Source organism: Lineus longissimus, chromosome 14, assembly GCF_910592395.1.
Source record: "Lineus longissimus chromosome 14, tnLinLong1.2, whole genome shotgun sequence".
NCBI classification, from domain to species: domain Eukaryota; kingdom Metazoa; phylum Nemertea; class Pilidiophora; order Heteronemertea; family Lineidae; genus Lineus; species Lineus longissimus.
This window is the reverse complement of record NC_088321.1, coordinates 8,609,443-8,631,042: the sequence shown is the minus strand read 5'-3', so window position 1 is coordinate 8,631,042 and position 21,600 is coordinate 8,609,443. Positions and strand designations below refer to the sequence as shown.

Sequence of the window (21,600 nt, the reverse complement as noted above, 5' to 3'; positions counted from 1 at the left end):
TTTCATGCTAACGCCAGCACAAAAGTTGAGAATATCATACAAATTCTGCTCTCACTGAAAGAATGTGAGTTTCAGTGTCTTCAAACTAATTTTTCCCAAAAAGCATTATACAAAAGTGCTCACTATTTAGCTTCATTCATGTTTGCATGGCCATGCCATCTGCTGAAATAGTTTCTTGAATATTCAGAAACAGGCTTTCTGATGAATCTAGAGTATCAGCATTATATTCACTAATAACAAATGCATGAAGGTCGACGAAATAGCTAATTATACCTCTGGTATGAGTATTAGAACAATGCATAAAAAAAGAACAGTAAGTCCTAATTATGAGCTGTAAGTGATCAGCAATTATATAATTACACTTATAGTTTTAGGGTCAAAGCCCTATTATTCAGCATCGACAACAACGGCCGCCCTATTTTACGTTTTGTAACAACTCTGGCGCTGACAACATACGGTATGGACGGTACAATATGAAATAATATCACAAGAAATGAGTATAAATACACTCTAACGTATGGAGGGTCTCTTTGGGGACAAGAATGGAGGATATCATTCGCTAACAACTTAAAGTTCAGTCCGTGTCTCCACACATGATGATAGTCATGAGGTCATGCAGGTAGCAGAGTGAATTGGCCAAAATAGCTCTCCTTAAAATAATGGTACACTTCAATGTTTGTTTTCGCCAAACATGTGTATCGAATACAACTCAGTGATAATGAATGTTTGCAGTACATGTAATGCTACTCATACAAAGCAAGAAAAGGACTTGGCCCGGCTTACATACAAATAACATATCTGAGCTCCTTCCATCCTTCGACCCTGAGCGATCCCGGAGGTCTGAAGACAATTGTCTCCTGGGGATCCCAAGGTATCGCCTGGAGACGTACGGTGACAGGAGCTTCCTTGTGCAGGCGGCCAGACTTCGGAACAAACTAAGTCTTGATATTCAAAAGGCTTACTGTTGCCGTTTTCAGGCGTGGGCTTCAACCCCATCTGTTCAGAAGATTTTCTGAATTACCGCATAGAGCTATTTCATTTTGGATTTTGTGGTATAAAAGTGTAAATTTCATTCATTCAGCTGACTTCAATGCTTCAATTGTCTTAGAAATAGTCTCTATAGTCAATCAAGGTCAAAAGAAGTAATTTTTTGCGCCATTGATGACATAAACAGTGGAAACTGGGTCGATTTCCTTGGAATCCATCCTCAGTTCTTGGTCGTAGCAAAAGGGGAAGGAGGGAGCAAATGCCCCTCTAGGCTCAACAAAAAAGATAAGTTCATTCAGATTTTCATCACACCAAGCTTTTTTGCAATTTATCAAGATCTTAGATACACCCTCCATTTTTAAAGGGATATGACCATAAGGTTCAGGCTCATTTTGTTGATTTGACAATTAGTACAAATTAGCACAATACATTGTTTGAAAGGCACTGTTACCTTCGGGGTTAGGAATGATGATTTTCAGTATTTTAAATGCTGGTAATTATATGATTAGCATAATTGTAGCTTCGAGGTCAATGTCCCCTTTCAAAATCGGGGTCAATGACATGGGGGTTCAATGACACCATTTTAAATTCTACAGCTTTGAATGACAAAGGACAATGTTAACATTTGAAACATGCCTCCAGAGTGAAACGGTCAAAGTTGGCTGTAGTGGCTCAGTGGGCTCAAAGACCAATTACTCACAAACCCCCAAATGTTGATAATATTTTGGAAATAAATGCAGATTAATGAAATTTCTTTTCTTCTTCTTCGGGGGGGGGGGGGGGGCTGATCAACACGATCAAATTCCAAGTTGGAATCATTTTCGACACCAGAGTCACTCAAACCATACTCTCCTAAATAGATATCATTATCCCCACTGTCTGAATTATTCATAAATGCATCAGCTAGCTCCTCCGCTGTAAAGAAGACAACGGTCTTTTCGCCATTATTGCTGCAACGTGCCACACCCAATTCCTGCCAAAATCCCCGGGGGAAACCGGGCAAACCAGCCAGGACCGATTCGCCGAACCATTAGCTTTAGGTTTATGACCTATTAGGCGATGGCAGCACCATACACTTAGTGTATCACTGTGTTGAAGGCATGATACGCAGAGCGTATCATACGGAAATAGTGTGGGAAATACATATTACGCCCTGCGTACCAAGCATCCCGAAAGGGTTAACACGTTGACTGCGGACTACGAGTTATCTCGTAGAGAGCCTACAGATTTCAGTGTGATATAAATTAGTCTGGCAATGGTGAATGCATGCTATAATCACTGCTGGCAGCACAGTAGGACTCAATATGCATAAAACGTATATTACTAGGGCTCACTCTTCTCTACTGGAGGTAATAATGCTCTCTATCAAATCCCGCTCATAGCTGGCACCAGGATGAAGCATTTCTTTGGATTGGCCAACTACGAGTATACTCGTAGTAAGTCATATTGTTACCTAAATTCCCTTGCAGTCAACGCGTGCATGTGGTATTATTTATACCAACATGATATGCCTAAATATTCATAAAATAACCCAAATCATAATACTATCATGGCTCATAAATATTGCATGAATTAGATATTTGTAGTCACTCGTAGTTGGCAAAATGGAAGGAGGCATTGTTCACTGGTGCCACACTACGACTCGTAGTTGGCAAACCCCATGAGGTGCTCTATCCTGGTGCCAACTACGAGTGTTTTAAAAGTGATTTAATTACCTCCGGAGGTGGAGAGTAAGCCCTAGTATACGTTTTTGTACTCCCTATACATTGCCCAATTACTGTACAAAAGCTCGTAGGTTGGCATATGGGATGGGCCAACAATTTTGGATTGGCAGTCAACGTGTTAAAAACAGTGAATTTCTGCAAAATATTCAGTGTCAGAGGTAACCTGACCTAGGGGGTCTTGTGTACAAAGTTTCAAGCCCATAGCCCTAGCAGTTACGAAACGTACCACAGTTAGCTCAAAAGGCCAATTTATGCCATTTGACCTCTATGACCTTGAAAAATAGGTCAAATCGAAAACCTCTATGATATGTGATGTATCCTGGCTGGGAGTACCTACCATTAATATTTCATCAAAAACAAATCACTAAATAGTGAGATATCACCACTTTTGAAAAATTTAATGAAAAGGCCAGTGGCCATTGTGCTCACCGGTATTTAGGTAACAACTTAATTGACAATGAATTTTCCTTGAGATATGACCGAGGAAGACTCTGAGGTACTACTAGTATCTGTATCCTAATCATAGGGCACTTCATATGTCCATGTGGAAGTCCTGAACTTAGGCCATGCAACCTTACCTTTGGGATAATGTGCAACAAATATGAACTTAATTGTCATTGCAGAAAAGAAACATGGCATAGTTAGGCCACCAAACAGCAAATTCACAGCATTTAACCTCTATGACCTTGAAAAGTAGGTCAAATCAAAAACCTGTACAATATGTAATGTATCCTTGCTGGGAGTACCTACCATAACTACTTTATCGAATACGAATCACTAATGAGCGAGATATCACACTTTCTAGGTTTTCAATTTTTGCCCCCTGGTGTCCAAGTCGAGAAACAGATCAGACCAAAATTCAGTGTCAGAGGTAACCTGACCTAGGGGGTCTTGTGTACAAAGTTCAAGCCCCATGGCCCTAGCAGAAATTACGAAACGTACCACAGTCAGCTCAAATGGCAATTTTATGCCATTTGACCTCTATGACCTTGAAAAACAGGTCAAATCGAAAACCTTTACGACATGTGATGTATCCTGCCTGGGAGTACCTACCATAAAAATGTCATCAAAAACAAATCACTAATAAGTGAGATATCACACTATTTATGTTTTCAGTTTTGGCCCCTGATGGCCAAGTCAAGAATCAGACCGGACCGAAATTCAGTGTCAAAGGTCATCTGACCTAGGGGGTCATGCATACAAAGTTTTGAGTCCACAGCCCTAGCGGTTAAGAAACGTGCCACTGTTTTTGAAATAGGATACGACAGACAACGACGGACGACAGACACTGCGGTGTTGTATAGACTCACCGTACCGGTGAGTCAAAAATTGCAAGCGAAGCTAAAAACTGGAAAGATTAAATCTCTTATAAAAACTAGTGTATCAAGATTCAAAGTTGGAGTCACTAGGCCAATAAACCCAATTGCTGCATAACCATAGTGGCACGCATAAACGCTCATCCTGCCTTGGAGGAGAAAATTACCTCCAAGTGTGAAGGAGGTGAAGAAGGGGCATGGCGGCCAAATCAAGCAGGGACTGAAGAATGTCATCAAATGTAGACTTACTAGCTCGTATGAGTCACTTCTTGCAGTAGACAATTCGGTGTCTCTGCATTTACGGAGAGACAGAGAACTATTGCCGAAGAAATGTACAAAATCCTAGAATGAAATGGCCCAGGGACCATGTGCTCACCACCAGTAATGTAATGCATGTCACTTACAGTGGATGTGGGAAGAACAGTTTATGGCTAGTTTTGCAGTTTTGATTCCATTGAATAATATTATTCTTCTCGACTCAATGACTCAAAAGAAAATTACCGGTACCATCTAAGTATATAGCATTTTGGTTATAAAGTTGACTGAATTTCAGGATTATTGAAGAGTGTACATGTCACATGGAAATTGGTTATCTGTTCAACAGTTTAGGAGTAATAGGACTTCGTTGGATTTTCAAGATGGCAACCTGGTGGCCATATCTGTGATGCGATTAGACTGACAATTGGGGATATTGATAAGAGTACATAGATGCATAATCACATGAAGTTTGGTTGCAAAGCGATCATTAGTTTCGGAGTCATAGGACTTTGTTTAATTATCAAGACGGCCGCCTAGCATCAATATGGGTCAATGGATTTGACTGAAAATCAGGGATGTTGTAGAGAGTACATAGATATACAATCACATGAAATTTGGTTGCAATCCATATTTGCCATATTTGAAGTCAGGGGGACAAATATTTGGGGTAGAATAGAGGGTCCCTAGATACATGTCCTCGCAAGTTTAGAACCTTTTACCTCAAATAGAAAAGAAACATGCCACCTATCGGTGATTTTGTTAACTTTGACAGCTGTGACCTTGAAAAGTAGGTCAAATCAAAACCTGGGTGGTACGTCATTTAACCTTCTCATATACCCCCACTATAAAAATTTCGTCACCACGCTTCAAGCTTCAAAAGGCAAAAACCAATTCTGAAGATGACTGCCTGGAGGCCAGAAAGAAGGTCATATCGCGAAAAAGAAAAATATGTCTGGGCATATTGCCCAAAGCTACCATCACACCAAGTTTTAGCCATCTAGCCCTAGCAGTGACGAAACATGCTCCACTCACGGACGACGACGATGATGGACACCACTGTGTTGTCTAAGCTCCCCAGAGGTGAGCTAAAAACAAAGACCCTGCTATTTGTTAAATCTTTGAAAAGAAAGAAACTACACGTAACCTCTGTTGCAAAAATGTACAGGCCGAACATTTTAATACCATAACATATGGCAAAAACAGTTTCAGTTACGAAGCATCAAAGATTTGGAATGACCTGCCAAACCATATTCGTGAGGTCAACAATTTTACTATTTTTCATAAACTTTTAGAAACATGGAAGGGCGAAGAATGTAAATGTGCAATGTGCTCTTTTTAAATCGCATTTTTAAAAGATTGTAGTATTCTAGTACCATATTAGGTCTGTTCTTTTAATATCTACATTGTCTTACCCTAATGAATATAGTGATAACCGGTAATGTATTATTTATTTATTGTTCTTCTTTTTTTATATTTTATGTTAGATATCGGTAAAAGAGCCCTTCATAGCTCACGTTTTTATATCTCATACCGACGAAAATAAAGCTTATCTTATCTTATCTTATCTTAAAACTATTTCTTTTGAGCTCGATTCGAGAAAAACTTTTCGAGAAGACGATTCAAATGTTAAAATTGACTACGACCATTATTTATCAACTTACTGAGCTACGATATAAAGAGACAAGAGGCCCAAGGGCCTGGCGCTCAGCTGAAATGGATAGGTGAAGGCAAGGGTCAAGTGTGTGTCGGTACCGTTATTATGAGGCAACGAAGAAGATAAAGAGTTGGTTAACAAAATGAACTTTATTGGTGCGGCAGATATTTGATGCCTTTCGGCAGATATTGAAGCGCCTTGCGGCAGATATTTGTTGCCTTGCGGCAGATATTTGATAACGCTCTCCAGGAATGGAAAGCAGTAAAACGAGTAAGCACACCTTACTCTGAATGTGGGAACAGCAAGTGCTTTCCTGGACTTGAAATGTGCCAACGACTCCTCTTGCAATAACCAACAACAGTTAATCTGTAAAAAAAGAGAAGAGAAATTAACACTGACTGAATAAAAAAGGGTGACACAGACGGGGAAATGTACACCACCGGATACAGTCTGTGCTTGATCAGGCATCGGTCAGATGATATCCTGAACAAGGCATCTATGGAAGCAAATCCAGAAAGAGACTTAACCTTCGAAGGGCACACTTATCACTCAGTGAAAAGTCAGTCCTGGGGGTTGTTTTCCAATTCAAAATAAAAGTGTAACCTCTTTGAATTAGTCTCACAGACTGAACCATAACACTCAACAGCCAACCGTGCCCACATGATGTGAGCCGTGAGCGAGTGGTGTACTACATTTTGAAAATTGTCTATCATGTAACAGAACAGGATCTAGTGGACTTAATGATGAGGTACTATCAAATAAGGTGTCCATCAAATGAATCATGAGGGCCTGTTGAGTTATACTCTAAGCCTGCACAGCGCAGTGTACAGACAGTACAGGATTGCCAACCATAAACATGAGCATTGCTGCGTAAGGAAACTGCAGTGGAATTCATACTACGATGTCATAAGCCTAATGTGACTTTCAAAATAATTGTAAACAAACGTAAATGGCGAGATTTGTTGACCGTCCCAAAATGGCCAACGGCGAATTCTCCGGTCGCTAGCGCAGTCCATAAACAAACATCAATTTTACCAACTTTGGGTGCAAGCTTGGTCATAAAAGTTACAGAACTGTTAGAAATACATCTAAACAACATATATATACAGTTAAAAGTGCATAAAAATCCCGTTTCAACCTCCGGGCGCTACCTTTTTTCTCCGCCACACGCCGGGCCCTACCGGTCGTTATTTAGTGCGACCGCCACCAGAGTGTTTATCACGATCTTTCGCCGTTTTAATTGCGCGTTTTAGGTAGATTAATCAATTATTACATGCATGCATTATATATCACCGAAATGATAATTGCGTAGGCTATTTGAAACTAAGTTCAGATGTCATTTTCGATCTTTGAATTGAATTTAGGCGAGTGATTTTTGACACCCGGTCGACATATCAGGACTTGCAAAATTCACGCGAGATCGCTTGCATCATCGGCACGTTTGAAAACCGAATTTCACAAATTCCACAAATATTTATCACATACCATATGTATCACCACAAAGGTAACTCTCTAGACTATTTGAAACCAAGTTCAGATACTTATTTTCACAAAAATTCGAAGCTATGCAAGCAATTTTTCAGTGGTAGAGATCGACGGAAACAAATTTTTCGCTCTAAAATGACATGAGACGAGCACCAACTTCCGCTGATTTGTGCACAAAATTTCCGGAATATTATAAAAAACTATTGATAAATCTGAATTATATAGACTCTTTTCAGTACCTAAACAAATTTCAGGTACATGGTCATGTTGATTAAAAGAGTATCAACCGATTGAACATGAGAAAGTTCACTCACCTTCATTGAAGCAGCGACTACCGCCATTTTTAAATGGTGGCATCTCTTCTATCGATCGGCCAATCAGCGGCACTGCTTGCAAAAAAGTTAAGCCACCGCCAAATTTGAAATCGCCAAAATTCAGGCAATGTGCCTGCAGCGCCAACTGGCGGTGAAAACTATATTAATTCCATTAAAAGTAAATGAAATGGCCAGGGCCATTGTGCTCACCTCATGTGGAGGAAAGATGGATAAAGAGCATGGTATTGTGTCATGTAGTGTTAGGTTTGATGTAGGTCCAAGCAATTACAATTTCCCCAAAATGGCCAATTTACAGTACATTCGACCTCTGTGACCTTGAAAAGTAGGTCAAATCAAAGAAGACCCGGGTGACACATTGAATGGTTGTTAGAATTAGATGTACCTATGATATAAAATTGGTGCCAATCGGGCAAGTCATTACTAGGAATAATGGCATTTTGAAGAATTTAGGATTTGACCCCCTCCCTGGAGGCCAAACGGCAAATCAGATCGCACCAAACTTCGGTACCTGAGATCACCTGACCAAGGGGTACATGTGTACTTAATTTGTGATCAATAGTCATTGCAGTTAAGAAACGTGCCATAGTTACGGCCTGACGGCGAATTTACGCCATTTGACCTCTGTGACCTTGACAAGAAGGTCAAATTAAAAACCTGTGTAACATATACTGTATGGTGGTTAGATGTACCCATGATATCAAATTGGTGGCAATCGGGCAAGAAGTTAAGGAATAATCACATTTTTAAGGTTTTTGGATTTTGCCCCCTGGTGGTCAAGTGGTGAATCATATTGGACCAAACTTCGGTCCCTAAGATCACCTGACTAAGGGGTAAATGTGTACCAAATTTGGTATCAATAGTCATTGCAGTTTAGAAACGTGCCATCGTTACATCCTAACGGCCAATTTACACCATTTGACCTCTGTGACCTTGAAAAGGAGGTCAAATCAAAAACCTGGAGGATATATGATGCACCTTTGCTAGAAGTACCTACCATATTTTTTTCAAAATTTCCCGACTACTATTAAGGGAGATATTGCATATTTTCACTTTTAACGTTTGGCCCCCTGGTGGCCAAACCATGAAACGAATCGGACCGAAACTTGGTCTCCAAGGTGTCATTACATAAGAGTACATGTGTACCACGTTTCAACTCAATAGCTCTAACAGTTACGAAACGTGCCCTGCTAACGGACGACGGACGACGACGGACGACGACGACGACGACGACGACGACGACGACGGACGACGGACGCCACGGTATGGGATAAGCTCACCTCTGCTAAGAGGTGAGCTAAAAATGAAAAAATATTTAAAAATATTCAGCCACATTTGAAAACAATATTTGCTCTGTGGACCGAGGTAAAAAGGGAAAGAAATCTAAACGCGAAATGACCTCATTCTCTTAATACAGGTCGGATCGCGCCGATTTTTCGTTTTTTGAGTTCACCTTGGGCAACTCCTAATTTAGCACCGTCAACGAAGTGGCTAGGCCTTCCCGGTCAGAAATGTCCAATTTTGTCCACAGATGGGTCCCTAGATGGATGGATTGCAGGACGGACACCATTTGAACAGCTATACTACTAGCTCCGCTGACTTTGTCAGCTGAGCTAAAAATACTCAACAAATATCGAAATGTAACATTATTGGGGAGAACTATGCGCGACCTCATCACAATAACTGTGTGGTGGGTAAGCAGACTGAGTTTTCAATATGGCGACATCGAATGGTTTTAGGGGGAAAACGTTCACCTTGTTTCCTGGTATCCTAAATCACGTATCCCGAATCTTGTCCCCAGTAACCCCTCTAATATTAGAAGCACACAAAGATGAGCATTGATTAGGCAAAAGTAATGCGCATTGGAGTTTGTATTAGTTGGGTGTATTTTATGATACGTGCTAATTGCATGGTATATGCTGTCTCTAATTAATCACCTCTTTATCTATTACAGTTTACTAAGCCGAGATCGACACAGGGCCTAGTTGGATGCAATGCTAGTGGAACCATGGCAACAAGACATGGAATTCTTGTTGAAAAGCAGGAGATTTTCACGGTAGAATATTTTCATGAGCATGACCAACTCGCGACATTTGCGAAAATATCCTCCACGCGAAGCTTTTCTGTTTAAGGAATTGATACTGAGGGTGGAGCTAAAATGTAGACCAAAAGTGAGGCAGAGGATTTGTCCAACATTTCAGCTCCACCCGAGTGGTTTTGGTGAGACAATCAATAACGACAGTGATGTATCAATTTCTATTCTAAAATATATCCAATTAAGCAACAAAAAGTGGTTTTAAATGCTTTTTGACAGCTACCACACCTAAGGCCTAAAAAAAAAGCTGTGTTTTGGGTCACCTCAAAAATAAATTTTAGGGCAGGACGGTCGGAAGATTATTTTATTTCATTTTATTGTTTTCCTCAATATATGATTGAAAACTACGGTTTGTTGCTTCCAACGTATCCTGTTTGCAGTGTCTAGGAATTGTTGATCACTTCAGACTTGTTGTATGGTGGAACTTTACACAAAACAAACTAGCAGAACCTGCCGTGACAAGCCATGCTGCCGCCATTTTGATTTCAGTGATGTCAGTTTCCTTCTCCCACCGAGGTGGAGAGTTCCAAGATGGCCACGCCCATGGTTTTTGGCGTTCTGAGACAATAACAACAATGAATATTCATAGGTTGGAGGGTCGAGACCTATCAATTAGACGCGAGTATGTTTTTTACTCTCAAGTACATATTTGGAGAGGTAGTGGAAAAATATTTACAATTCTACAGATATAAAGAAATTATTTGATGAAAAAAATTTATTTAGAATTTTGCTAATTTGGCAATAGGGGGCGTGTTTTGAGATTTTTCTGCCAGTTGGCTGAAAAAAGAGTGGAAATATCAATTTCTGTCCAATTTGTCGATTATCAAAAAATTTCCGTGGTCAACTACCAGTTCACTTTTCACCGTTTACTTGCCCGGCTGTCCTGAATATCATATCAAAAATTTCAGATTCACAACCCAACGCAGTATTTGATGTGTCGCGGTCAAACATTGACAATTGAACTGCTAAAAGGCTTAAAAAATCAATGGTGGTCTTGTCTCTTCTGGCATTGGGAGGAATAAAATGAAAGACTGACACAGTGTTTCAGCAAAGTTTTGTTGGTAAAGTTAGAATTTTATTATTTTCTCACGTTTGAAAAATATTTTAGGGTCGAGGCTTTTCGGTAGGGTCGGTCGTGTGACCCGAAACACAGCATTTTTGTTTTAGGCCTACTAAACCATAACCACTGAATTCAAAACGAGGCTTCATTTGAGCATAGTGCATTTACACTGTAAAGTGTGGTTCGTTGTATATCCAGGTATTTGAGAATACAGTATCATGTCTGCTTTGGAGAATGGACTTAGCAACATCTCAAGAAAATCCACAAGAAACATTTCAATAAGCTACAGCAGCAGAGGTGCAAACAACATTCAATAAATTGGAGCAAAAAGGTTCGTGACCTCGATCAACTGCCCCAGTTCTAGTTCAGTTTACATACTACACTCTTGGTCAAAAGGAAATGAAGGCTTGAAATTGCAAGATATTGGGTCAATTGCAAAGCAATCGACAACTGTTATATACTTGGAAATAATGACCTTGGGTGTTTCCGATGGGATGATTCGAAGCCATCATATTTTGCCTTGAGATGGATGCCATCTTGGAATTTGGAGGACATATTTTGGCTACATTTCTGTCAACGTCCATGCTTGCACTCAGGAACATATTCATTGGTAAACAAAACAAAGTTTAGCCACTTAAAGGCCTACACAGTTCATTGAATTTGAAATTTGTATTTGAATTTGAATTTGAAATTGATTTATTGCGTAAAAACCTACTGAATATAAAATTTCAACCTTGCCATTGTGTGTTATAAATACACCAAATTTCAGCAAATTTTCATGCACGATAACTGCACTATGGCATTGTGTATAACCAAAAACTCATTACTTCAAACTGCATTTCCATTTTCAAGGTCAACCAGTAGATACGAACAGCGTACCCATTTAACTGTGCAAATTAGTCACATGAACATCACCAATTTCCCCCATATCTCCGCCTAATAGTATCTCTTTGATAAATACGATACAAGGCAGTGCAAAAAAGGAGGCAATAGAAGACAACAATTCAATTTATTCAATTCAATTCAATTTATTCAAAATTATTGACTTTATGGAGCCAGAGAAGTCACCATCCTGATTTGCTAGTATGTTGTATAATATTATTACCTAATGTCAGGAGTAGATTATTTGACGTTTCAACTGTCAATCAAAATGTCCTTCCCAACCATAAACAAATACAAGAGACCAGTTCAGAGTTTTAGCAGAGCACAGACGACACATTCCCTGACCTCAAACGGCCTACTTCACCACACCATTCAATGTTCAGGGTCGGATTAGAAAAATGGCGCCGAACGCGGCTCGCTGCGTTCCCTGACGAGGTCACGAAGAAAATAAAAAATAAGGTCACCGCATACAATGTATACATCTCTTCAATGCTCATAGACAACACCAATTTCATCTTGAAATCGAACAGTTTCTAAAAGTTCAATCATTTTTTAAAATTTGTGGCTGATTTTTGTAGATTTCGGTGTGTTTTGAAGGCATGTTGGTGCGATTTACGCGCAAGTTCTTACACTTAGCATATTATAATGAGCGGTATACGAAAACAACACGAAGCGTGGAAGCATGTGTGAGTGTGTAAGATAAGGGAGGCGCTAACGCAGCGTTCTTTTTTGGTGAAAACTTCTCTTACGTGATCTACACCCAATTTCAAGTCCAGGAAAAATACCCAGGGGTCAGGAAGGTTGCGTCAAACTAGTAAAATAAGGGCTCTGGTCGCTAACTTTTCAAGTAACATTTAGCTATTTTGGGCCGATTTATCAAAGTTTTCATTCATCATTTTCGTAACTCCCCCTTGCTCGAACGCTTCACAACAAATGAATATTTATGGTGTGAACATATCAAACATAAACCACTGATAACATGTCGAATGAAAAAAACTTATTTCTGAATCGAGGGGGGTAATTTATCACAGGAAATACCTGGGTCATCTCGGGTCAAAATTCTCGAAACGTGTATCAAGAAGAGAGAACGGCATGCGATATCTCAAAAATGACCCGATTTTTTCCCAAATTCCCGATGTTGGAGATAAATTGGCTTACTCACCTAATGTGCGTATTAGTATTATTAATCCATATATTCCACCTAGAATAAAGGGGTGTAAAGAAGCCATCACCCCAATCACGGAAGGGCCACATAAATCCCAAAGATCGCACACTCCATCAAGACCCTACTCTAATTTAGTCGGATGAATACACGCTTTCAACCCCATCACTGCTCATGGCTGATTTAACCCTACGCGGGCTCATCCGTTAGGTGCGCGCATGCCTGCTTGCTATAAATACCAATCGAAATACTGCCGTTACAAGTGTTTTTATTCATGTCAAAAGCGCAAATAAACTTTAGCTTAGATTCATAATCTTAGTGCACTTATTGAATGTTTTTTCAGCCTGTGCATAATGGTATTTATATTTGTCAATTCAGCAGTGGGGTGAGAAACAGTAAGCAGCACGACCAACACAATTAAGGTCACCACAATGACTATTTCCCGCTCTCAGTCGCACAGGTCGTCAAACTATGCACGAAAATCACACATTTTGACGCAAATATTGGATCATTTCGACTCAGCCTCATCATATGTCTATGGTTTCCTCTAAGCATAGGCCTACAGGGCCTAGTCTTGTTGATAATCCATTCAGCACATAAGTCAGTGAAATATGAAAACATGTGCATTTTCATTTTTATCTACTGGCCATTCATGAAAACCAGATAGTAAATTACTCATATCCTAGAAAGCCAAAATCATCAGTTTTATCGCTTTTTTTTCTACAAATCTTTCATAGAATGACTTCCTTTTTAAGTGAAAACCTAGAGTTATGGTTTGTATGACAAGTGCCACCCGCACTTTCTTCGAGTATACAATTTATTTGACAACGAAAGTTTTAACGCTTTTTTTCTTAAATCTTTTTTCAGTGCAGTTTTTATTTACGGTCGTTTTATTGGTTGAATTCTGACAGGTTTCTGAGTAAATCATTGACAGCTATGCGCTATGATTCCAGTCTGTTATCACGATTTACAGCGAATGTAAACAATTTATGCACACTCATAAAAAGTATTTGTAAAAATAACTATCTATAGTAGTTATATTTTACTACTCTGGTATATACATTTGTAGTAAGTTCCTAGTGCACGTACTCTGAGATTTGTTGTTTGCCTATCGAAAAATTAGTTTTTAATAATTTTAATTGTTATTTGTTACTAAATTGATGGTTAGCTTCACTACCACTTTTCTATTTTCACAGTTGTACAATATCAACTACCCGATTAGTTGTTTTCATTTATAAATTCTAAGATTGTCCATCATAAATCCATCGATGGAATCCATGGCCGTATCTACCATGGGCCCATCATTGACCCATGGATAGAATCCGTTATATAAATCTTTTGACGGGCCATCAAAGAATTTAGGAAGTTCTGAGTAAAGACTATACTGATTCAGAAATAGGTTTGCTGCATACCTTCATTTTTATGGGACCCACCGCCATTTGGCCTTTGATGGAACCACTATTTGATGGCACGTCCATGGGCCATCAGTGGATCTATACTATATGATGATTATCACGAACCATGTTTACACGTGATCCTTCCATGGGCCATCGATGCCTGTGTTTTTGTAGGCAAAATCTAACCTGATTTGACAATGTGTACATCCGAACTGAAATCTTTTCCGGTGATAATAAAGTTTTTTCTATTGGCCTCAAGAAAAAAACCTATTTTCACTAAAAAGGTTCAATTCGGAAATACAAAGATATGATGAGATTTTTTTCACTGCAGAAATTCGTTTCTTTTTTCTTCAAAAAAGCCTTCTTAACCCTTGACAATCCGCAAACCCAAATTCTGCTGAAAATAAGCGCAAGCGCTCGTAAATAAAGAAAGATGCCAATTCGCGAGTACAGGAAGGTCAGGACTGTCTTCTCAAATGTTGTATGTCGCAAAAATTTGTTTCATTTGACAACTTAGGAGATAGTTATCCTCTTAAGTTTGTGGATTATATATTCCTTATATCGACAGCTACCTTTAACAGCCCAATGCGATCTTTATTGAGAATGCATTTCCTTCACTGCACATGGCTATTTCTCGGCGATTCCTCATCAATCATGATTCCAACCGACCACATGCATGTATAACCCTAACCCTAACCCTAATTTGACCCGAACTCTAATATACTAACCCTAACCCCAATTTTGTCGAATAACTTGGCATAAGGCCGGCTTACTAATAAAGGCTATATTCCGTTAGTTCAAAATTTGAAAATTGAACTCGAATTTGTTTACATGCAATGAATATAAATTTCAACACTTCTGTGAAGTCGAGGGCCAGCTAAAGTTTGAGTCCTCCAAAAGTGCTTTTGGGGACACCAGTAGGGGGCGTTGTTCACATTTTGGTTTAAAATTGGTTTTAAAATTTGTTCACATTTTAGCTAAAATTGGTTTTATAACACAGATATACACTGGCAAATCTCAGCGAATTTGCATGTATAATATCGGTAACGTGTATCTCTATTTTCCTTAGCCAACAGAAAATATACTTCTTCTTCTTTGCGTCCGATTTCTTTTGTGGCTGCAAAAGTCATAATAAACCTGGCTGTGCGTCTCCCTTAATCCCCAGATCGTTGACTCTCGCTCTCCGAGTGGGAAGAGAATTTACAAAAATGGGCAATGAATACGAGTGACGAACCCCTTATTTCGAGTGCGCCGTGCAATATTTGGGGTGTCCCCACATGTAGGCTATGTGCGTTTCTGCGCTGTTGTACACTGGCCGGGCACTTTTCCAGCGGGATAATTACTATATGATTTCTGCTTGAGGAAAGTGGCGAATAAGCACACCGAAGAGGTTTTCAGCGAAGTGTGAAAAACATTGTGGATGTTTTTCACAATATCCAAAACCATTATTTGGGGTTTTCATTTTACCAAAACGACTCTTTGGGGTGCATATATATTTGTGTTGGCCGAAAAAACTATTTATTTATTTCTAAGAGCGCAGGACTCCCGAGGGAGTCCAAATGGTAATCCTAAACCTATTCCAATGTCACGGGGCGGATGAGGCCGATCCACTACGTCCGGAGTGTCCCCTGAATACACTCCACACTCAGGGTATCGGTTTAGTCCCTCTCCCCGACATGAAGGAGGATTATTTATGATGACAAATGGGCTACTCGGGTATCTATCAAATGACATTTTCATCAATAACTACAGAAAATCTTTTGGACGATGTAAGTTTATAGTGTTTCAGGGAAAAAATAAAAAAGAACGACTCCATTCGTTCAAAAATTTGAAACTTGAACTCGAATCGAACTAGAAATAAGCACTCAAGAAATGTCAATAATCGTATTATTTGATTTTCAACGAGAAGTTCGTTATGAGACTCTTTTAAAGTAGAATATTCAACATAAAAAAGAAATTCTTATCATGAGCTCCCCCCCGTCCTTAATTTCCTGTATTTTGGAGGTCAGATTGGGGTTTTTACTATATTCTTAACCATGTATTTCCTGTATTTCCATCACTAAATCAAGGATATTTCACATATATTCGCCCAATTTTGACCAATAATTATATCTTATTTTCTCAAGTTAGGCGCGTGTGCGCCAGCTACCGATAAGTAAAATTTATTCAAGACATCATAATGACACAAAATGCTACTGGAATTGTCTCTTGTCAAAGCAGTTTTGTAGCAACACCTATTTAACTAATTATAGACTAATTATGCAAAACAAATTACACCAGATTTCAATTTAAACCGTTTGATTAAGCTACATGTAACACAATTACTCGTATATAATCCCATATATATTAATGTGACGTCATCGAATCCCAAACTAACTGAAAAAAATTAACAAATCAAAAATGCCATATTCTACTCTAAATCTGGACAACTTTTATCAAAATAGATAACTTTGTTGAAAACCTGAACGAATGAGATCAAATTTAGCTAGAAATTGTGTCTTTTGATGTGAACTAGAGATTCTGGGTGGCTCTTTCTCTTCCCGGCTTAGTTGCATCCCAAAAATGATAAATAACTTATTTATCATAATGATATGTCCCCAACGGGTGAAACCAAACTACTAGCGCCGCGTGGTGTTAGGTAAATCAAACTAAGCGAAATGTTTCAGGACGGTTGTTACACCTGTCTGGAGGAAAGTACAAAATGCAAGTGATAAATTCCGAGAGCGCACATGTCCGTCTAAACTCCTGGGGCGCGAGGTTTTTTTACAGGTAGGTTCGTACCATTGTGTACATTGTGTACATTTCCGAAGAGAAATGTATTATTAAAATGATTAAGTAAATGAAAAAAAGCAATAAAAATAAAAAGTGCATAGTTTTTTGGGTCCATCCGAGATTCGAACTCGCACCATTTATCAATGTGCATCGCTGATCTTGTTTACTGCCTGACAACACGTGCGTTTCTTACTTGATGACGTCAGGCGAAGTTTCTGAGCTCTGATTGGCTGTCAATGTACACAATGGTACGAACCTACCTGTAAAAAAACCCTTGCTCCCGGGGCAGTCTATTTCGTCATCCTATTCATAATGTCTCATATGCCGAAGGAAGAGGCCGGTCCGCTGCGTCCGAAGTGTACATATTGGTGACAGGACCTCGGTGTAGCATTAATCGAGGACCATAGGCTAGTAGGTCAGAGGCACATCCTGGTGACAGGACTTCCCCGCAGCTTGAATCGAGGACGAGAGGCTTGTAGGTCAGAGGCATATACTTGTGACAGGACCTCCATGTGGCTTGAATCAAGGACGGGAGGCTAGCAGGTAGGAAGCACATCTGGCTGACAGAACCTCCATGCGGCTTGAAACGAGGACGAGAGGCTAGCAGGTGGGAAGCACATCCTGGTGACAGGACCGCCGCGCGGCTTGAATCGAGGGCGAGAGGCTAGCAGGTAGGAAGCACATCCTGGTGACAGGACCTCCACGCGGCTTGAATCGAGGGCGAGAGGCTAGCAGGTCGGAAGCACATCCTGGTGACAGGACCTCCACGCGGCTTGAATCGAGGGCGAGAGGCTAGCAGGTAGGAAGCACATCAGGGTGACAGGACCGCCGCGCGGCTTGAATCGAGGGCGAGAGGCTAGCAGGTAGGAAGCACATCAGGGTGACAGGACCGCCGCGCGGCTTGAATCGAGGACGAGAGGCTAGTAGGTAGGAAGCACATCAGGGTGACAGGATCGCCGCGCGGCTTGAATCGAGGACGAGAGGCTAGTAGGTAGGAAGCACATCAGGGTGACAGGACCGCCGCGCGGCTTGAATCGAGGGCGAGAGGCTAGCAGGTAGGAAGCACATCAGGGTGACAGGACCGCCGCGCGGCTTGAATCGAGGACGAGAGGCTAGTAGGTAGGAAGCACATCAGGGTGACAGGATCGCCGCGCGGCTTGAATCGAGGACGAGAGGCTAGTAGGTAGGAAGCACATCAGGGTGACAGGACCACCGCGCGGCTTGAATCGAGGGCGAGAGGCTAGGAAGCACATCAGGGTGACAGGACCGCCGCGCGGCTTGAATCGAGGGCGAGAGGCTAGCAGGTAGGAAGCACATCAGGGTGACAGGACCGCCGCGCGGCTTGAATCGAGGACGAGAGGCTAGCAGGTAGGAAGCACATCAGGGTGACAGGACCGCCGCGCGGCTTGAATCGAGGACGAGAGGCTAGCAGGTAGGAAGCACATCAGGGTGACAGGACCGCCGCGCGGCTTGAATCGAGGACGAGAGGCTAGCAGGTAGGAAGCACATCCTGGTGACAGGACCTCCACGTGGTTTGAATCGAGGGCGAGAGGCTAGCAGGTAGGAAGCACATCAGGGTGACAGGACCTCCACGTGGTTTGAATCGAGGGCGAGAGGCTAGTACCTCGATGGCACATACTGATGAAAGGACCTACGTGTGGCATGAATCCAGGACGAGAGGCTAGCAGGTTGGAAGCAGGCATTCGGGTGACAGGATCCCCACGCGGCTTGAATCAATGACAAGAGGCCAGTAGGTCGAATATGAATATGAATATGAATATTTATTCGACCAACAAAATTTACAAGGTGCATTAATGAAATACATGATATTGATTGTGGTCGGGAGCAGAACAAGACCAGATTGGCCGCATAATGCCTGCTCCCTTATGAATTACATGTAGTACAATGTTAATTATTATATACAGGATTTACAATTTAATTTACAAGACAGTTCTATTTTACAGTGAAGGAGTGAGTAATAACAGTTATAAGACGAAAAAAGTTTAACGAATGTCGCAAACATAGCAGTTGCGAATTTGGCACTTTTTATTGAATCGAGGACGAGAGGCTAGCAGGTAGGAAGCACATCCTGGTGACAGGACCTCCACGTGGTTTGAATCGAGGGCGAGAGGCTAGCAGGTAGGAAGCACATCAGGGTGACAGGACCTCCACGTGGTTTGAATCGAGGGCGAGAGGCTAGTACCTCGATGGCACATACTGGTGAAAGGACCTCCGTGTGGCATGAATCGAGGATGGGAGTCTAGCAGGTAGGAAGCACATCTGCGCGACAGGACCTATGTGCGGCTTAAAACGAGGATGAGAGGGGGTATATATAAAACGAAGACCCAAAGACCGAAGATGGAAGACCTCTGAAAAAGGTAAAAAACGAAGACCCATCGTGGTAAAAAAGGAAGACCCTAAGAAAAAATCAATGAAGGCATTGAGATACTACACTCTAATTTCAGCTACACATTCTACCCATCACTTTACATATGTTTTTTGTTGTGAGCCATAAACATGTTAAGGTGTGTACCGATATAGAGGTTGGTTACAGTGGCATATCTGAGCTCCCTCGCACGAATGGACATTTCTTCCACATTTTCACTAGTATCCTGTGTTTAGCGGGAAAACTGCCAGGATTCAGGAATAAGCGAAGCAGAAATCAGAGAAGTTTTTCATTGGAATGCAAATTTGGACTTGAAACTTCTCAGTGCTGCAGTGCAACGCCACAGTGCTTTCTGCTCTCTGCGATAGTTTTAAAGTATATTCTTCATGAAATAGGAATCTAATTTTTATTTAGCTTTTGTTTTGTAGAATAATAATTTCGATCATGTAGTTTTCACATTTGTATCAAAATTATTTGCATTTTAAGTCCAAATTCATCTTTCTTTCCCCTTGTAATTTAAAATGGACTCTCTTGACAGTGATGTTCTCTATGTATTTGACCGGTCCATTCTCTGCAATAGGTGAGAAGGGTCACTATCTACTTGTGTCAACCAATAATCCTGAGAATAAACAAGATTTTAATGTCAAGAAGGATTTGTGTAAGTTTTTCCGAGCTAGTCTGTAGTTTACCCATATCAACACGGCCTGACTTATTAATGCACCCCGTTTAGGTTTGTTTTTAAAACACGATCAGACTCGTTCTGCGTTGGGAATTACAGTGCCGAGTTCTTGTTATTCGATCTGTTTTGAGAACCAATTCACCGAGAATGACCCACTTACCTGGTACGTGGAGGATGTCATCAAATGTTGGGAATGTATTTGCGATCAACAAACTGGTTCCTTGAATCGGATCTTAAAAGTGCAATTGCACAATTTTAATACATAACTGGCCCGAAAAGTTGATTGGCAAGATAGGGGACATGATGACAACACCAAAAGCGGATTTCAAAACCCAGCTACCTCTGCTGGATCCCAGTCGCGAAAGTGAATCCCTTCTAGGTACTTTCGTTTTGTTCATCGCGCCCATGCATTTCAGCTGAGCGCCTGACCCCTGGGCCTCTTGTTTTTGGCTCGCCGTAGGAGAGTTGTGTCCGTCGTCGTCGTCCGTGTCCTGTTTTAAAAACAGTGGAACCTTTCTTTACCGCTAGAGCTATCAACTTGAAACTTTGTACACAGGACCCCCAGGTCAGGTGACCTCTGACAATTAATTTCGGTCTGATCTGATTCTTCACTTGGCCACCAGGGGGCCAGAAGTGGTAACCTAAAAAGTGTGATATCTCTCATGAATGACTCGTTTTTGATAACATTTTTATGGTAGGTTCTCCTAGCAAGGATACATCACATATGATGCGGGTTTGTGATTTGATCTAATTTTTCAAGGTCACAGAGATCAAATGGCGTAAATTTGCCGTTTGAGTGTAACTATGGCACTTTTCTTAACCGCTAATGGTATCATCTTAAAATTTGATACATGTGACTCCCTACGTCATGTAACCTCGGACACCGAATTTCAATCCGATCTGATTCTAAACTTGGCCACGAGGAGGCCAAAACTAAAAAAGGTAAAAAGTGCAATTCCTTGCTTATTAGTGACTTGTTCTCGCGGATGATTTTTTTTGTAGGTACTCCAAGCAAGGATTTACATCACATGTCGTACCGACTTTGGTTTGACCTATATACTGTACATGTAGCACGTTTCTTAACCAGGATGAATTCCTAACCACCAAATATCTATACGGTGCGCACAATGGCCCCTGGCCGTTTCATTTATTATGGGATTATGAACAAAAACCACTACTCGGTGGAGCGGTTCTCGGACAAGATAGCAAAAATAGATCGCAAAAACACTTACTAATTGCTACGCATTTACGTTACCGCCATATCCAATTTTGTGACAGTTTTGTTTGTGTTCAAAACCCAATGAAACGGCCACAGGGGCCTCTGTGCTCATCGTAGTAGAAAGGAACGTACATTGTACTGTAAATTATGTATGATATGTGAATAGGTGAAATGTAACCTAGTAGGCCTACT

At 40.8% G+C, this 21,600-nt stretch overlaps 1 protein-coding gene across 1 annotated transcript in view; it reads right to left on the bottom strand.

The window, feature by feature from the left end:
* The window catches only part of LOC135499100 (protogenin-like), a 139,758-nt gene extending 126,645 nt beyond the window's left edge, over nt 1-13,113 (bottom strand). The window contains exon 1 of the mRNA XM_064789760.1: nt 12,956-13,113. Coding sequence (XP_064645830.1) covers nt 12,956-13,022 — 67 coding nt within the window. The 5' untranslated portion in view covers nt 13,023-13,113. The remainder of the gene's footprint in view (nt 1-12,955) is intronic.
* Nucleotides 13,114-21,600: the final 8,487 nt, after the last annotated feature.